The following is an 18049-nucleotide window of genomic DNA, read 5'->3' as shown; positions in this document are numbered from 1 at the left end:
ATAAACACAATGATCCATGTCGACAGTCTTCCTTATCACTCTCAGGTCATAGGTCATCAGTCAAAATGGACTCGTAGAGTTTCTCTAAACGCGAGTCCAAACCAGAGGGCACCCAGCAGTAACCGTCTGCGGTGGTTCTTTTCTTCGCTTCTTTTTTGGAACGACTGCATCGAACAATTGCGATAGCCAGAGTCACTGCCAGCAAAAGCAGCACCGGGATGACTGAACCGAGGACGCAGACGAGCACCCTGGAATTAACTGTCTTGGCAAAACCTGTCACCAAGGACGTGTTGCTTTGCTGACCCCCGTGCGTATCGTTCACCAGCTCGAGAATCGTCGCGTCAGTGCGAGGGGGCGGGTGTTGGAGCTCCACTGTGGTCCTGGTGAAGTTCTCCTGCGTTTCCTCCTCCGGCGCGTCATCAGATGCTGCGTCATCAGATGCTGCGTCATCAGATGCTGCGTCATCAGATGCTCCGTCATCAGATGCTGCGTCATCAGATGCTCCGTCATCAGATGCTCCGTCATCAGATGCTGCGTCATCAGATGCTCCGTCATCAGATGCTGCATCATCATCAGATGCTCCGTCATCAGATGCTCCGTCATCAGATGCTGCATCATCATCAGATGCTGCGTCATCAGATGCTGCATCATCATCAGATGCTCCGTCATCAGATGCTCCGTCATCAGATGCTGCGTCATCAGATGCTCCGTCATCAGATGCTCCGTCATCAGATGCTGCGTCATCAGATGCTCCGTCATCAGATGCTCCGTCATCAGATGCTGCGTCATCAGATGCTGCATCATCATCAGATGCTCCGTCATCAGATGCTCCGTCATCAGATGCTCCGTCATCATCAGCCGCATCATCAGATGAAGCGGCCGATGCTTCTGTCACATCTGGAGCGCACGTCGATCCGTCGGCCCCCACGTAGAAGCCGTGCGGGCACATGCACAAGAAGCTGCCGTCCGCGTTGACGCACTGGAACTGGCAGAGATGACTCGCGCATTCGTTAATGTCCACGCACGAGTGGCCGTCCTCGGATAAAGTGAAGCCGTCGTTGCAGGAGCAAGAGAAGGACCCGACGCTGTTCGAGCAGCTGTGCTCGCAACTCGAGAGCGCGCACTCGTCGATATCCATGCACTTACCATCAACCAAGTCGTAGCCGCCTCGACACGCACACGTGTAACTGCCGTGCGTGTTAAGGCACAGGTGATGCGTACAGGCTTGTGACTGGCACTCATCAATGTCAGAGCAGTTACGCTGGTTCGCGTCTAGTTTCAACCCGTCCGGGCATGTGCAGGAATACCCAGATTCCCCCGATACGCACTGATGCTCACAGGTTTCCGGGCCGCACGTTGCTTTCATCCTGCAAGTGAGTCCATCCTCGTCCAGGTCGTAACCTTCTTTGCAAAAGCACCGAACTTCATCTGCATCCTGGTGGCACAAATGTTCACATCCGCCGTTGTTTAGCGCGCAATAACGCATTCCTGTTGCGCAGAATGGACCAGGGTCTGTCCAACCGTCGTCGTTCCCCATGCACACAGAGTAATGAGACTGTTGGTCACCACATGTAATATCAGCATATGTTCCGAGCGGAAGTACTTGCATCTCACTTCTCTGTGGCTCTTCGGAGAAGGCCACTCTGTAGGTGATTTGTCCAGGCCCCAATAGAGCCAAAGGTCTGCACATTCCCTGAAAATAAAACTTACATGCATAAAAAGCAGGGTTTTTGCAAGGTCCGGCAGTCCATTTCAGTTGGTTCTTACCCGATGGATTGTAATAAACCTTTGCACATCTCTCCTCCGTGCATGTGGTGACGGGTTCTTTTCCCCAGTTGGAGTAGTTGGAATCTTTCTGTCCAGAGACCCACTTAAACCCCCTGAGATTCCTGTTGGCCAACACACAGTCCCCACTGTGCAGTTTTAATCCGATCCAAAATGTTAGCGCCCTGTCCCGAGGTTGTCTCTTGATCCGTGAGAGAAGCGAGCGCAGCACTTCCTCTTCTTCTAGGTTTCTGACTGTCATCAGATTACCTCCATTGTGGACACAGTTCTGACCGGCCTTCTTAAAGCTCACTCTGTCCATGTGCAGGGTAAGGCAGGTGTTGGAGGTGCACAGCGTGTCATGTTCAGCTCCGGATAAACCCTCAAAGCTGTTGAAGAGCTGCAGCAAAACAATCCACAACATCATTGCCAAAGTGATCAGTAAATACGCTGATTATCCAGAAGGTCCCCGGGAGTTTTGGGTGTGAATCGTGGCCAATATGTGGTTGTCCATTCGTAGCCAAATACAAGTGGTGCGGGTCTCAGACTAACGTTCATGCTCAGGCATCCTGTTTGGGACAAAAACTAAAAACGGAAACCATGTTTAGCAGCAGTTATGGGTTCGTGTTCTCCCCCCCCCCCCGCTGACCACTTCCGTTTTGAAATAAAAAAACAATGGCAGGCTCCCCAGTGTTTTGACTGCCTCTCCAGATGTCTCCGGCCCCAGTAGGCTTTCATTATTTGAAGCAGACTCCCTTCATTGTGCCGTCTCACAATACATGAACATACAGGGGTCAGAGTCTCAGATACACTCTGACATTTTAAATCAACGCTCTGGATGGCAGCACAATGGCTGCTGGATGTGATCAATCCTGCTGCCACAGGGATTACAGTACACCTACACTTTATTCATATTATTAGTAATATTAATATCCCTTGTGTCACAAATAGTTGGTGACCTTATTTGCCAGTCTGCAGGTGTGTCATGCTTTAGTTATTGACTGTATTGTGTGTCTAACTGTGTTATCATTACTAGAGATAAAACCTTTAAATATTGACTTCTGTAGTCGTAATGCCCAAATTCAGATTCTATTCCACTGGTATATGGTTTGAATTTATTTTTTTAAAGAGCGGTGCAGAGCCTGCCTAGTGGGTATTATATCAGATAATGTGGCACGACACAAAGTTAATAGAAAATCGTATTATTGGCCACCCGATTTATAATTTAGTCAACAAATCAAGGTACTTTAAAAAATAAAGGTACTGATATTAAATACATACAAAAAAAATAAAAATAAAAATAAAAAACTATAATAATGCAGTTTCCTCAAACCTCCTGCTTTCTGTTTGCTCTTCAGGGGAATGGATAGGGCTTGATTCTTTTCCGTTTGTTTTTGTTAAAACACAGGAAATGCCCCAACTACAATTAAAGGAAATGGAGTAAGACGGCAGTTACGTCAGAGAAATGTGTGCAGCACCGAGACTCATATAATATATTTTTCTTTTCTGGAAGGATTTTGAATGCAGGACTTTTCCTTGGAACATATTTTGAAATTGTTATATTGCAATTTTTTTCCTCTGGAGTGGTCTGAAGAGTCTGAATACTTTCCCACCACTGAATGTACCAAGTGTAAAGTATGGACTTTAACTTCGGGGCTGTCAGTTTTTAGCAATGCTCAACAACTATTGGATGGACATGACATTTTATACAGGCATTCATTAATGTATTATAACCCCCATTTCCACTAAATACACCCACTGCTTCTCAAGAAGTGAGACATGCCAAGCTACGGTGTGCATCAACGGCTATGGCAAGCGTCTGCACAACATGTTGGTCTTGATAGGTATTATCTTCTGCTTCTTATCACTTTAAACGCTTTGTGTGACTTTTTTAAAACTCACCTGCTTTCACCTAAAGTAGTTGCAGAGCGTTAATAGTTCTCACCAGAAGGGGGCAGTAGTGGCTTTGGTATGACTGTCGCTGTAATTCTTGTCTATGAGAAGTAAGTTAGCCCAGCCTAACTTGCAACTGAATGGAAATTGTCATTGTTGGTTTTTGTTTCTTACTGTTAGGTCATCTCTCTTTTTTGTATTGCAATTGCTTTCATTGTTTTCACTGTAAAGTGCCTTTGAGTACCCTTTGAAGCGCTGTACAAATTGCTATCCTAAAGTCTACAGAACGTCCACGAGATGGCAATATGGGCTACACACATGGGACTGCATCACCTCGCTCAGACCTACTTAAACTGACTCCAGTCTGTTAGTTGTTGCCAGTTGAAACCACAATGGTTAAAGTGCTGTTGGATATCTTCCTGGGTGGGCTGTCAGTCATTGAGAGCAGTCTGCATCCCTTCCCTCTGTTCTTTAAGAACATGAGGGAGGTGTCTCACAGCTTGCATACATGCCGGTGTGGCTGCCAAGGACAGTGGTGAAGATCCCTGGTCATGGCCTAGACTGTCATGTCCAGGAAACTGTCAGGTTCAGTTAATCAGTTTTGTGTCTTGTGTCCATGTTGTGTTGTGATTTCCTGTTTTATTGTGAAAGTCAACTCTCCTCCTGTTTCAGGCAACTTGCTCCTCCCCCTGTGCGTTTCCCCTCTGGTCTGATAGGCTGCCTCCTCGCTCCTGATTGTTTCCACCTGTGCCCTCACCCTGTGTATATATTGTCTGCGTCTCCCTTTGTCCTGGGCCAGTTCGTCTTGTCCTTTGTGCCAGAGAACCAGCCATTTCTATGAAATTCACCAGTCACCAGTTCATGTTATTTTGTTACTTTTGTTGTGGAGTACAACCCAACAATTAATGAGCAAACGGAGTCCGGTGAACTTAAAGTTAGTTGTCAATATTTATTCAATAATAAAAGCAGAGTTAATGCTCCCGCACAGTTAAACGTGCACGGTCCTAAAATGAACATCCAACAGGGTTGAGTGTCCAAGGAAAAAGGCGCTTAAACAGAGTGCGCAGAAGCTGCATATAGGATTCCTCTTATCAGGTCCCATTAGATTAAAAGTCAAAACTGATGCAGACGGGGCAAGGTTTATACCAAGCCTGTCCGGTAGGAGCACTGAGTACTGTCCACTCACACTGGCTTCACGTCCATTGGTTGTGGTGGTCTTCATCCATCAGTGTGTGTGCATTTTGTCGGGTGCAAGGGTGGGGGCATGGCGTTGTCGGCGGGATGAGGTGGCCTTGATAAACACAGCTGCAGCTCCTGAGAACTAGCTGTAACTGTTCTCTCAGCATAGGAGTTGTTCTATGTGTACGAGCATCAGTAAGCCACTGTCTGTCTTCTCGTTCCCTGTTATCAGTGAGTGCTTCTCAACTAACCTTGAGTCCTTGCCCTCGGGCACCCTCCGTTCCTTTCTGTAGCTTTCTGCTGTGTGGAGCTTCCACTCTAGGGTCACTGTCCTCAGGGGGCCTTACTGCGCATGCGTCAAAAGTTAAAACAATAAAGTAATACAAGCCTATGTGTCTCAAGTTATTTGCCAACAGTGTAATGTATTTATTTTTTTCCACACTTTGTTCCTGTAGATTTCCTGTTTGTTTGTTTTCAGTTAATTATAACTGCGTTTTTTGTTGTTGCTTTGCCTTGAGTCGTGCGTATGGATTCTAGTCCTTGTTTGGTCATGACATAGACTTGTGGTATAGCAGCATGTGCAATACTCAGAGCTGGAGGCAGACAGCCTGTGAAACATGTGAAAACAAGTATTGTTATTAAAGCATCTGGGCTCATCTTTCTAAAGAAATGGAGTTTGGCACTGCTCCATTTACAGAGAAAGTGCTTTGTAAAATAAACATCATCAACTGCTTAAATACATGATCAACTTTAGCTATTGAAGGAGTCCGTGTCTGCTGTCACATTGACATTTGACCCGATGGCACGATGCCATCAGACAGGCATTGAATACGCCTGTCTGTGAAATGGAGAGAGAAAAGTCATTATACTAGCAACAGTGAAACAAAGGGGTAAAAATGCAAAGGAGAAGCATACAGAATAAAAACTGTAATTTTTGACATTTCATTGTATGTCATTTAGCTGACGCTTTTATCCAAAGTGACTTACAATAAACTCGTAACAACAAGAATATCCTAGATCCTAGACATGCAGATCCCGCCACGGTATTACAGATCAAACGAAGATGATCTTGCATAACCATTCCTGGTAGCCTCTGGCGTTTACAGGCGCTTTATAAGGGACGAGTGCTCTGTGGCTCTCACCTGCAGATCCTCTCCCACATTTCCTCCCACGAACTGTTGAGGTAAGATCTTCATATGCCGAATATATTTTTGAAAACGGGTGGATTCAGATTTCCCATGTAGCCTATTGCTGCATATTGGCACATAGCCTTGTGTGATTACTGTAGACTGACGTTTACACATCTATCTATAGTGAAAAAGTTGTCTTCAGAATAAATTCAGTACATATTTATATATGGTGATATGACATGCTTTTGACATCCTAGATATACTATCACTACTTAAATCACGAATGCTATGACTGGTAATGTGCTTTAAAAATCACACTTTCTTTTGGGGTGCATTCCTTTTTGTTTATCTTACAGACTCGTGAAAGTTGTAGAATGTATATCTGATACAAACATTTGACAGACTGAAGGACTTTGAAGGCAGTGCTTCCATGCAGAGCACAAAGGGTCACTTTGACTACTGCAGGAGACACTAGGGATTTTTTAAAAAGTATTCTGTAGTGTAATTTAACCAACTTCTTATTACATATTAGACAGAAAATAGGGGAGTATCTTTTGTTCATCCTTCAAAGCAAAAAACATTACTTTCACTGTTTGTTGGCTTTTAATTTCTCACTCATCTAAATCTGGTTCTGGATCTCACTTTGGCAAACAGAGCCTGAACACTGCAGCGATGCCTCCTCCCGGTGTGTGTCTGAACATTATGGCGGCTCGTCAAAAGCAAAAAGGTTATGGGAGGTTCGACAACCCTGACAACTTCCTCAACCAAGACTACAAGCAGCTGAAAGAATACTGTCTCATCCAAGGATTGAGGTACATCGACGACATGTTCCCCCCTGACCACATCTCCATCGGCGAAGACATACTGAGCGCCTCTGATCTGGCCCGCGTGGAGTGGCTGAGACCAATGGTGGGTGTTTTGGAAGGTTTTAAACCGAAGCCGAAGAGAACTTGTATCACAGTGAATGTCAATGTTTCATCAAGCATGCCATTTACAGTGGACTGACAGGTTAGAGTCATCCCTGTCCAAATGGTATGTTAGGTGTGGCTATGTGTGTAACAGCACATTTGCATTAAAGTTTATTTTTTTACATTTTTGAAAATCTGCAATACTGGCTGCTGGTTAAGGCTTTGCAGATAGTTTCTTTAATTCTTTAAAAATAGATGTAAAACAAAAAAAAAAATGACAATCCCGAACACACCACTTTGATGGCGTATGTTTATGTACTGTACATCATTGATGAAGGTCGGAAGGGGAACTAACCCTTATATTTACATTTTTTTCAAGTCATGGCCATCCTGAGGATTTTTTTCTTTGGAACCCTCTGGCTTAGAAAAAGTAGCAACACATACTACAATAACAATACAATCGATTCATTAATAACCAAATAACTAAGCGTCTTGGTTACAGTTGTGCTAGCTCTAGGAGGACATGCATTAATAATTGCATTTGAAATAAACTGACCGATCATACTAGAGTCCACAAATACAGTAAAGTACAATCATGTACCCGAAGGGACCCAACCATCCCATCCTAAAACCTTTTTCTACAGATTTTCAATATTAGATGATAGGTTCAGATTTTATTTAATCTAAATACAATATTTAATTTATGAATATATTTGCTAAACAATTTCAATGTAGCAGCACTCGAAGTATGTTTCACCTTGATGTACGACACTTGTTGGGCACATGTATCCCATGAAGACTTTAAAAACTCCCAGCAGCCCATGATCTAAAGCCAACAGGAAGTTGAGTTGAGTTTTGTGTGTCTTTTGGTAACTCCTTCTCCAGATTAATTCAGAACAACTTCATATTTGGTCTAAAGACCTTCAAGATGCTAAGTTGCGACGGTTTTGAGCTTTCATGGAAATGGCGTTGCTGTGGGGAGGCGGAGACTGTACGTGTTGTGCCATTAAACAGGGAAACTGTTGTCACTCTCCTGTAAGTGTTAAATCTGCCACGAAATTGTATGTGCTTGTTGAGAGTTCTGGCCTGAGAACATGGATGTCAATATTGAGTACTGTTATAGTAACAGCAACACCTACCGGCAACAGAATTTGAAATTTATGTTGTGTGTGTGTGATTTACAGCAACACAATGTGCAGTACCACCGGCAAGCGGGACAGTACAAATGTTTGCTCCATGCTGCATATTTATTTTATTAATAACATTTTAGTAGTTGTTTTTGACTCGTTTACTCTCCCGTTTCAGAAAATTGCTCCTGATCCAAACTTCATACTTGACGGCATCTCAAGGTTTGACTTTGGTCAAGGAATACTTGGTAGGGAAATGTCTTCATACGTACATTTTTGTTTGTTGGGCTTGTACAAACTCAATAAACCAATTAATTTTTTTCTACCCAGGAGACTGCTGGTTTCTTGCGTCTATCGGAGCTCTGACGTTCCAGCAAAATATCCTTGAACAAGTTATCCCCATTGACCAAACATTTGATGAAAAATACTGCGGGATTTTCCACTTCAGGGTAAATACTAACAGCACAACTGGATATTACTTGTTATTGATATATTACGGTATAAAAACAGATTGAAATGAGATTTTAATGTGCACTCAGCACATTTAGTCTGATTGACACATGATGTCACAAATTCTTGTAGACTGCACTTGAAATTCATCCTTATAACAATGTAATCAAAATGAATATTTATTATATATATTTATTTATATATATATATATATATATATATATATATATATATATATATATATATATTTATATATGTGTGATATTACTCGGTATTATAGAATTTATTTTTATTCCCTTCTCTTATTTTGTCAACTATTCAGTTCTGGAGATTTGGAAAATGGGTGGATGTCGTCATTGATGACAAGCTACCAACAATCAATGGGAGAATGATCTTCGTTCACTCCAAAGACAAAAATGAGTTCTGGCCCGCTTTGCTGGAGAAAGCATATGCCAAGTATGACAACAAAAAAACATTGTTTCTCAGTCATAAATGTGTTTTGTTAGCATGCTTTCTGTCTTGTATCTGGAGAATCTGCAACATTAATATCACATCCACTTGTGACAGAGTGTGTGGTTCCTATTCCGACATGAATGCCGGGACTCCCGCAGAGGCCATGATGGACTTCACAGGTGGTGTTCACATGTGTATCCAGCTGTCGGATCCCCCTAAAAACCTGTGGCAGCTGATGTGCAGAGCGGGCCAATCCTCGTCTCTGATAAGCTGTGGTACACCTCAAGGGGTAAGTACACACACACACACACACACACCACACAAAACCAGTACAGGCCGGTTCATTTCCATCTATATTGTAGACTGCACACATACTATTTAGAGAGGTGCGGAACAATAAATTACATTTGAACAAAAATGCAGGTTCAAGTGAAGACCAGCATCCACTTAACCACAGCAAAATGGAAATGTGGAGAAATGAAAAAAACAGGTTTTACTAAAAGTCTACAAAGATTGACACGCCGTCAGAGTTGTGGATGGGTGCCTCCCAGATGTTCTTAGACAAAATGCAAAATTTTCAGAAAAGTCTTCTCATGATAAGCTAAGGGCACACCTTAACCCTGCCATTCCACATCTGTTTTACAGTGGAAACCTCTATAGTGAGGATGTCTGTATGGTGGAAATTAATCTCTACAAGCGGATGATTATTGATCCTTTTTTTTCTTTCCTTTCCATGCAGAACTTTTATGACATGAATATGAGTAATGAAAGGGAGAGATTAGCTATGTACTGAATTGTATTGACTGTACTACATTTTGGCAAATGCAGCTTCAATTTACTGTACTGTTACTGCACCTACAGGCACGATTACATGCCTGAATGGGCACGATCAATCCACTCGACGGGGCGGCTTTAACCACGTGTACTTTTTGTTTTCATCCTAAGCAGCCAGGACCGTAACTCCTTGTTTGAGTAGACTACACAGGGTAGTCCGAGGAACACCACATCTCGTTGGAGTTTGTCATAAGCTTTGAGGAGACTACGTCTTTTATTGAGAGAAAATTACTTTCTTTCTACCGTCATGATTTCATTGTCAGATAGCCAGCCAGAAGCAGACGAGTTACCACGAGGTAAAGATGGATTCACAAATGATTTAAACTGCATTTGTATGGGAACAATCCATGTTTTAAATAGTTGATCAATGTAACCTTGGTCTACTATAAATGGTTTCCACTGTAAGAAAAGTCTAACTTTGTCTTTGGCCTGACAGCTAACTGTAAGCGGACTGCCACAGGCATCAAAGCAACAGCCTTGACAATGACACGTCAGTTGACACACATAGGACTTCACAAAAGTTGTGTTGATTAGTCAGTCGACATTTATCAACGATAAATGTTTTCGAAGAATTGTTTTGTTTTGCTTGCAGGAGACATCTGACAACAACATATTGGCAAATGGATTGGTCGAAGGCCACGCCTACACGATCACTGGTGTGAAACAGGTGAAGAATTACACTTAAAGGACTAGTGTGTAGGATGCATTGGTATCTATGAAACCCCTCTTTCCAAGCATTGCAGGTGATGTAAGAACGCGTCAACTCTGCGTTCCTGCAGAAACATTGGCAACATGTCATACTCCGTGCGGAGGACCCGCAACCTATGTAGATGTAAACAACTTATTTTATGGTAACAAAACAACAACCATACTCAGTTTCAGGTGTTAATACACTGAAATTACGACTAGAAATTAGTCTTTTTTTTCTTTTGCAAATGATTTATGGACTGATTTATTGCCTTTTTAAAAACGTACGGAACATAACTATGGTGCTGTCTCCCATGATGATTGCTGGTTAGACGATGAGCCACGGGAAACAAGTGAACCTGGTGCGTTTGTGGAACCCCTGGGGCAAAGGAGAGTGGACTGGAGACTGGAGTGATGGGTAAGAAGGTCTTCCTCTAAGTGACTGTTTCACAGAGACACGGCTCTCATTTGCAGTAATATTGAGATTATTTTCCAATGACAAGATAAGTTTGTCTTATGTATTTCACTACTTGTTTACATCTACTTTTTGCTCAAAGCCAACAGGTTGGTAACAGACAAGCAAGTCTTTTGTGTTTTCATAATATAACCAATTACATGCTCTTTACGGTAGATTCCTGTAGTTAATACTGAGAAAGAGCTTCTGGGAAAGGAACATGAGGGCCATGACCTTTTACTTTGACAATCATATTATATAATATATAATATAAACAAAAGGCTTGAAAGGGTTATTTGGAAAAGTTGCGTGAGAAATCTCCTCTGAAAAGATCCCCGGGCATATTCTAAACTGGTTTTGCCAGTTACAGACAAGTAAGACGCTGTAATCAACTCCCTTGAAGGCATGTTAGCCCCTGCTCTGCATTTGCATATTAGTTGAAAAAAAAAAGCCTGAGAACATGTGTTACAACTTGTCTCTAAAAGGGTTGAATCAACTAATACATCCTCCAACTTCACAAACTGTCTTCAAGGTCTTCTCTGTGGCAAACACTGAGTGCCAACGATCGTGACCACTGCCTTACAGTTGCTGATGACGGAGAGTTTTGGTAAGCAAATTGTATCTGGTACATTGTTGACAATAACGAGTAAATAGATTATTTGAAATGACGTCTCATCTCGTGAGGAAAGAGCCTGGAAGACTTTCAAACCGGGGAATAAAAAGTATAAAATATATACCCACAATTGTACACCTAATTTTTTTTATGCAGTCTTTGTCACATAGTATGTTGCAGCAAAGTGTTGTCCCATTCATATTTACACCATGTTAAGCCCCCACAGCCTCTCACACTCAACCACTTAACAGGCGACGTAAGTAAGACCCTGAGGGTTCAGGGTTCAAGGCCTTAGGGGGGCACATTGGGATTGGGCAATTATGTTAAAAAAACATGTGTTTTAGGATTGCAAACATTTTGTCAGACACAATGTACCTTGTGAAATTGGTATGTTAGTCTTTCATTTTCAAACTTGCAAATTCCCAAATACACAGAGGGAGCTGTTAAGTAGACAGGTACATGTACGTTTGCTGCGCTTGTGAATATACAATATTTCATCTGCACACCTCTTACGTAATTGAATTTCCCAAAAAGGGATTCATAAATGCTTCCTACTCTTAACGAATCTACTGTATTTATAGAGTTAGGTGTTCATAGTTTCAGCATCACAACCAGGAACTATTCGTACTACTGTATCAAAATACATCTCTGATGTCATCAGGATGACCCTGGGGGACTTCTGTACGTTCTACAACGATCTGGACATCTGCTCCCTGAGTACCGACTTCCTTGATGGAAACTCCTCTAGTCAGTGGAAGACCACCACGTATGAGGGCAGATGGGTTGCAGGAACAACTGCCGGCGGATGCTTTAACAACAGAGGTATTTCTCGGATATCTGATCTTGAATCTAATACAACTATGATATTATTTGTCACACCATGTCGTAGATAAGACTTGTTCCTTGAGAACCAGTATGTTCTTTCTAAAGACATAGTGGAGTGATGTCTACTTGAGCAGAGAAGGAAGTCGCCCTCCCCGTGTGTGTTGTTATTCAAGCTTTTCTGTGCTTTGTCTACATAGCCTGGCTGAGTGCCTTTTAGTGCACCCACTAGCTAACTCACGGCTCACACACTTTTAATAATCCCTCTGAAATAAGAAATATAATTTGCATAGCCACAAGAGCACCACAAAGTGTGATTAGATTAAGACTTGTCCGTAATGTTGTTTTACACAGTCAATTATCTTGTTCACACATGCAGTTAAAATCAACAATAAGAATAATTGTCATGCTCCTCAAACTTTATTACACTACATGTTGTTATGTGCCAATAATTCACAAATTCTTAATTTCTACAAGTTCCAACTTGATGATATTGCTGACTTGCCTTGCTACTTAATCTTATATTTCCATCAGTAATACCCAATAACATTTGATTTTAATGTTGATAATCAAATTACTCACCCTACTCTTTGCAAAATGATACAATGCAAATCAAATGTATCCCCTCTCTCTCTCTTTCAGACACTTTCTGGACTAATCCACAGTATCGGGTCAAGATTAACGGTGAATATACGGGGAAAGACGGCGAGAAAAATGTGCTGTTATCTCTCATACAAAAGCCCGACAAGCGGAACAGACACCTGGTCGAAAATCTCCACATTGGAATCTCTGTATTTGAGGTAAATATGCGTGGTAGTGAACAACATTACCATTGCATAGGCACATTATGGGATGGTAATGATTGTTTAATGTATTAGCAAACCTTCAGGTGTTACCATTGACAGTTATGGCTTGTTAACATTTTTAGATTTGGGCCGCATGAAACGCATGAAAATATAAATTATTGCCCTTCAAGGTGACCATAACCAGGAATTAATGCACGATGTGGCGACGTTAGCCTGAACCGGCCAATGCACAGCGCCGGCACCTATCCCTTAAACAACACCAAAATAATGTAATCTATTCTCAACATGTACAGTATGTTTTCCCCATCACTTATTGATATGCCCCTTCTCCTTCTTTATCATATCTCTATTAATGAAGCTGACATTGCACATTCCAAAGTAATGCTGGTCCAATGAGGGAACTGTACGTGTAAGAATAATTGCGGGTTGTAAGAATGTAAGAATAATGTCAATAATAAAGAGAATGAACAAGTGACTCAATCAGCTAACGAGGGCTTTCAACATTCAATCATTGACAGAACATCTCAGTAAATCAAATGTAAACACAGAAAACGGACGACCACAGTCAAAGTCCAGGCAGCCCGTTTGTAGGTTGGACAACAAAGTATCGAGGCAGGTGCAAGTCTTGGTCAGAGTCTGCTTTTAATGTGTGACCGTATGTATGCTTGTAATAATACATTATTTGAACTGGAAGTTCATTTCTTGACATGCTTTTTTGTCCCCCACATGAACTCATCTTCCACTCAAGGTGAAGGAACACGTAAGAAACAACTTCATAGCAATTCCTATTCAATACTGAATAAATCTTCTCCATCCACATTGTGCGGCTCTGGTAAAAGATATGAACTGCAAAAGGAACTGAAATATATATATATATATGTATCACTACAGCACATGGCGCAGAAGGGGAAGTTCCCGGCATCTTTCTTCAGCCAGGCAGCTGTTTTCCAAACTAAAACCTACATGAATGCACGCGAGGTGACTGAGTACTTTTCGCTGAAGCCTGGCGAATACCTGATTGTGCCGTCCACCTTCAAATCCAATGAGACGGCCTCCTTCATTCTGACCATCCTCACCAAGGCGGAGACTCACAGCTAGTATACTCACTCTAATCACCCCAAAGTCTTCTGCATGTCCCACATTACTGATATTAATGTGTAATGTCTTTGATCTTTCCCCCAACAGTGAGAATTATGGTGACCATAAAGACGAGCCAGTTCAAATGGTGTGCAAGATTAAATAATATCACAATGATGTTGGTGTTCTAAACTGTACTTAATGTGAGATAAGTTTTGACAAATTTAATTTGGGGCAAAATTATTCTCTCATCCTCTTTCTCTTCTTTTAATCCCCAGGTCAAAAAGACCTCAAATGTGGAGGAAGATAAGATGAAGATAAACTTTTTCCGCCAGAACTCCGACATTGTAATATTTATATTTGCTAACTAGCCTAATTGTATTGAGTTTACCTCTTATTCAAAATGAATGACACGATTAGTAATTGATGGAAACAATGGGTCAAATTACTATGTACAGTATAAAGTGAGAGGGGTAATTTGTAGGAACATAATTGATCACTTCGCCCTCAGGTTTATGGAGCATTTTATTTTATTTTTATTTCAGTTTAATTTAATTTAACGGACAACAACTTTTGGGTCCTACAACCTCAATTTGTCATTTCCAGCCACAGCTGTTTTTAAACAGCAGACTAACAAGGTTAGCAGATAGCTGGTGAACATAATGTGGAGCACCTCGCAGCTAACGGGGACAGCTATTTACCTCAGGAGAAGGTGATGACCAAAAGAGACCTTAAAGCTAATAAGAGTACAGTAGAAACAGCCCCTTCAGCCCGCCCCCCCAAAGCCCCTCCCCCTTTAAGCTTGAGAGAAAGTTCCCCAAAGTATTTTATATCTTATTTCTTTCCATTTCCAGTATGACGAAGTGGATGCTGAACAGCTCCAGATGCTCCTTAATGAAAAAATCCTGAAAGGTTTGGACTTTACAGGGTTGACAAAGAGCACAGGAGCTCCATAAAAATGACGTTGTTATAATTGTGAATGATAAATCCTCAAGTTTAGTCTTCTTCTTTTTTATGTTTTCTTAGGACACTTGAAATCTGGAGGCTTCAGCATTGATGCCTGTCGCAGCATGGTTGCTCTGATGGATGTATCCTCTTGTGATGGATGTGACATTTATTATGATCTGGTATAACTTACACACCAATAGATTCATATGATACCTTAATGTTGGGTTAGACATCCATCTCCGGCAAACTGAATGGTCAGGAATTTGTTCGTCTGTGGAAGAAGATCACCACATACAAGGTAAAAAATCCAGGATAAACACTTCAAACATATGTTGTTAACACATCTAAAGCGCATCAAAATATAGATATGGAAGATCGACCTGATCATTGTTGTTGTTTTCTGCATTTAAACAGGACATTTTCTTCCTCACTGATGTTTCACGAACTGGAACCCTGTCACTGAATGAGCTGAGGAATGCTTTCGAAGCTTCAGGTAGACCATTCATTTATTCCCCTGATTATAAATGTATTGAGTGGCACTCAACAACAGAAACTTATAGTTGTGCCATTTGAAAGACAGTACCAAACTCCACAGGGAAACATCAAAACGATGTGAACAGTGTGTGCACACGTGGAAAAAGTACATACGTACACTTTTATTTTTTTCACTGATATTAGATGAATTACAAAGAAGAAGTTATTTCCAACTCTCTTCTACAAAAGGCATACATAGACTGAGGCAGCTTAGCTGAGTCTGATAAGGATGACATCGGCTAACAAAGCATATACAAATATGACTGCTCGTATTCACAAACCAGACTCTGGCTTCATGAAAAACGTACATGTTTCGGCTCAGTCTCACCACGACAGGAACATCCTCAAAGTAGCCAGCCGTTTTCACCAAACACATCTCTAATAACCCAGCTGTACTACACAAGCTCAGCACCAAACTGCAGACGTACACAGTTAGCAACTAGCTGGGGAACATAGAGGAGCATGCAGCTGCTAAAGAGACAGATCTTTCCCCCAGAAGTTGTTGGAGTCCAAAAAACAGAGAAAATTGAGTATTGATTTGCATGTGCTCGGTGGCCCGAAACTAGCCTTGAGTATCCGCTTGTTGTGGAGGCACTGATTGCTATACAAGTTTTCCATAATGTGTTCATGGCTTGTTTGAGCTGCCAATAATCAGAAGGAGCTGATCATATTCAACGGTCAAGCAATACATGGCCTTGGAGCAATGACATGTATGACATCACAAAATGCTACTGTAAGGAAACAAAGTCCTTCCCGCGTTTTTTAATGAAAATTAAAAACTGATTTGTGTATTTGACTTTGGCTCTTAAACGTGTTCTAGCTGCTGATTTGTATTAAAACAAACAGCAGTTTGTGGAATCGACACGCGTTTAGTTCCAATCATCCCAATAATGTTTTGTAGACAAATGTAAAATATGTGGACCTTGTAAATATTACTGGCTTTGAGAACGAAATACACAACAGACAAACAGAATAAAGTCGGATGCATGTTCAAATGCATTTGTGGCTCATTGCGTAAGTGGGAATTTGGGTTTTGCAAAACAAGTGATGTTTAGGAGAATAACTTAAACGCCTCTGAAGTTCTTGCTGTGTGCGAACAGGAATGAAGATCAAGGATGACATGCTCAGCTTGATGGCGCTGCGCTACGGCGCCTCCTCTGGACACGTGACCCTGGAGACTTTCATCAGTCTCATCCTTCGCCTGGACTGCATGTACAGTAAGTGACGTCGAGTGGGACATTTGCCTTGTGAATAGGTTAAAATGCACATTTCATATTGGAGATGTTGAAAGTTCCCACTTAATAGATCCTGTATGGTTAAAGATCTGTATTGTTTATGGCTTAAGGGTATAAGATGTATTCACATTTGCACATTTCTCAACAGAAATCTATCAACAATTGTCTGATGGAAAAGACATGAAACTTCGAGAGTCAGAGGTAATAAAAGATACTCTTCTTGTCAGAATCTCATATGATAACTTTCCCATAGCATCACCATCTGTTGATCTAGTCTAGAAAACAGAGGAAAGAAATACTTGTCTCAAATAAAATGACATGATGTCACATAATTATGTATGTAGTCTGTCACAAAAGGTGCATTCATGAACACGTTTCATTAATTAATGGCCTGTCTCTTCATCACTTTCAGTGGATGTACATTTCAATGTACACTTAACTCAACAAGGAAGATGGACGGCACGATTCACCCGGAAGTAAAGCAATAGATATTTTAAAAGACTGTTTTCTTTCATTTATAATCTTGCATGATGGATGGTGGAGGGTAACCGGTAAATGGACTTGTACTCGTAAAGCCACTTTTACATTTACATTACATTACATGTCATTTAGCTGACGCTTTTATCCAAAGCGACTTACAATAAGTGCATTAAACCTTTCTAGTCTTCTGAACACTCAAAGCACTTTAACGCTCCATAATGAAATATGTATTTTTCTACGAATTAGCCATTACTTAGGGTATTAAACAATAATGTGAAAACATAACATAACCAATCCTATTAAAAAAAGGCCAAAAAACCTTTGGAGACTTTATGTAAGACTGGAGATGGAATGAGTACTGAACTTCTTTTTTAAAATTATAAGTAGCATTATAATGTACGCTTATCTTTTCATACTGCTTTACAAAAGTGAAGACATTATCCGAACACATTTCAAAACTATGTTGACCATTGTTTTGACCACTTTCTTATGAAAAATAAATCTCTAAATTTGGTGAACATGTGTGCACTTGGTGATTTGGGTTGGGACACTATTTTGTTTATCAGCCGCCTGTTTACTGCAAATGTCAATCACGTATCAGTACAAAATTAATGTTTAATAAAATGTAGCTTTAATGATGCACCATTTTAAAAAG

The 18049-nt window shown here is 41.2% G+C and overlaps 2 protein-coding genes across 3 annotated transcripts; one reads left to right on the top strand and one right to left on the bottom strand.

Annotated features, from left to right (window-relative positions):
* Positions 1-21: 21 nt before the first annotated feature.
* On the bottom strand, positions 22-3161 carry LOC117751384 (complement component C1q receptor-like). 2 transcript variants are annotated; one of them, XM_034563217.1, is made up of 2 exons: positions 3098-3161; positions 22-2349 (listed from the first exon to the last, which is right to left on the bottom strand). In XM_034563217.1, exon 2 carries the CDS (start codon positions 2189-2191, stop codon positions 47-49), a length of 2145 nt encoding a protein of 714 aa, XP_034419108.1. In that variant the 5' UTR covers positions 2192-2349; positions 3098-3161; the 3' UTR covers positions 22-46. The 2 variants fall into 2 exon arrangements, with proteins under 2 accessions (XP_034419108.1, XP_034419109.1); XM_034563218.1 differs by having other exon boundaries at positions 22-2164; positions 3098-3137.
* A 2784-nt stretch (positions 3162-5945) lies between these two features.
* On the top strand, positions 5946-17540 carry LOC117725466 (calpain-1 catalytic subunit-like). The gene is made up of 22 exons (XM_034525650.1): positions 5946-6019; positions 6621-6875; positions 8180-8249; positions 8332-8450; positions 8774-8907; positions 9019-9193; positions 10331-10405; positions 10758-10843; positions 11412-11486; positions 12154-12314; positions 12957-13114; positions 13869-13880; positions 14012-14217; positions 14306-14345; positions 14476-14544; positions 15052-15109; positions 15224-15285; positions 15375-15443; positions 15560-15638; positions 16780-16896; positions 17063-17115; positions 17327-17540. Exons 2-22 carry the CDS (start codon positions 6639-6641, stop codon positions 17351-17353), a joined length of 2082 nt encoding a protein of 693 aa, XP_034381541.1. The 5' UTR covers positions 5946-6019; positions 6621-6638; the 3' UTR covers positions 17354-17540.
* Positions 17541-18049: the final 509 nt, after the last annotated feature.

This window comes from Cyclopterus lumpus, chromosome 22 (genome assembly GCF_009769545.1).
Source record: "Cyclopterus lumpus isolate fCycLum1 chromosome 22, fCycLum1.pri, whole genome shotgun sequence".
NCBI lineage: Eukaryota > Metazoa > Chordata > Actinopteri > Perciformes > Cyclopteridae > Cyclopterus > Cyclopterus lumpus.
This window is presented reverse-complemented; position numbering and strand designations above follow the sequence as displayed.

Excerpts from the sequence above, each read along its gene's own strand:
- LOC117751384 (XM_034563217.1), bottom strand. The coding sequence starts at position 2,191 with ATGATGTTGTGGATTGTTTTGCTGCAGCTCTTCAACAGCTTTGAGGGT.
- LOC117725466 (XM_034525650.1), top strand. The coding sequence starts at position 6,639 with ATGCCTCCTCCCGGTGTGTGTCTGAACATTATGGCGGCTCGTCAAAAG. Across the intron at positions 8,908-9,018 it reads CTGGAGAAAGCATATGCCAA|AGTGTGTGGTTCCTATTCCG; the intron begins GTATGACAACAA and ends CACTTGTGACAG. Across the intron at positions 10,406-10,757 it reads CGATCACTGGTGTGAAACAG|ACGATGAGCCACGGGAAACA; the intron begins GTGAAGAATTAC and ends ATTGCTGGTTAG.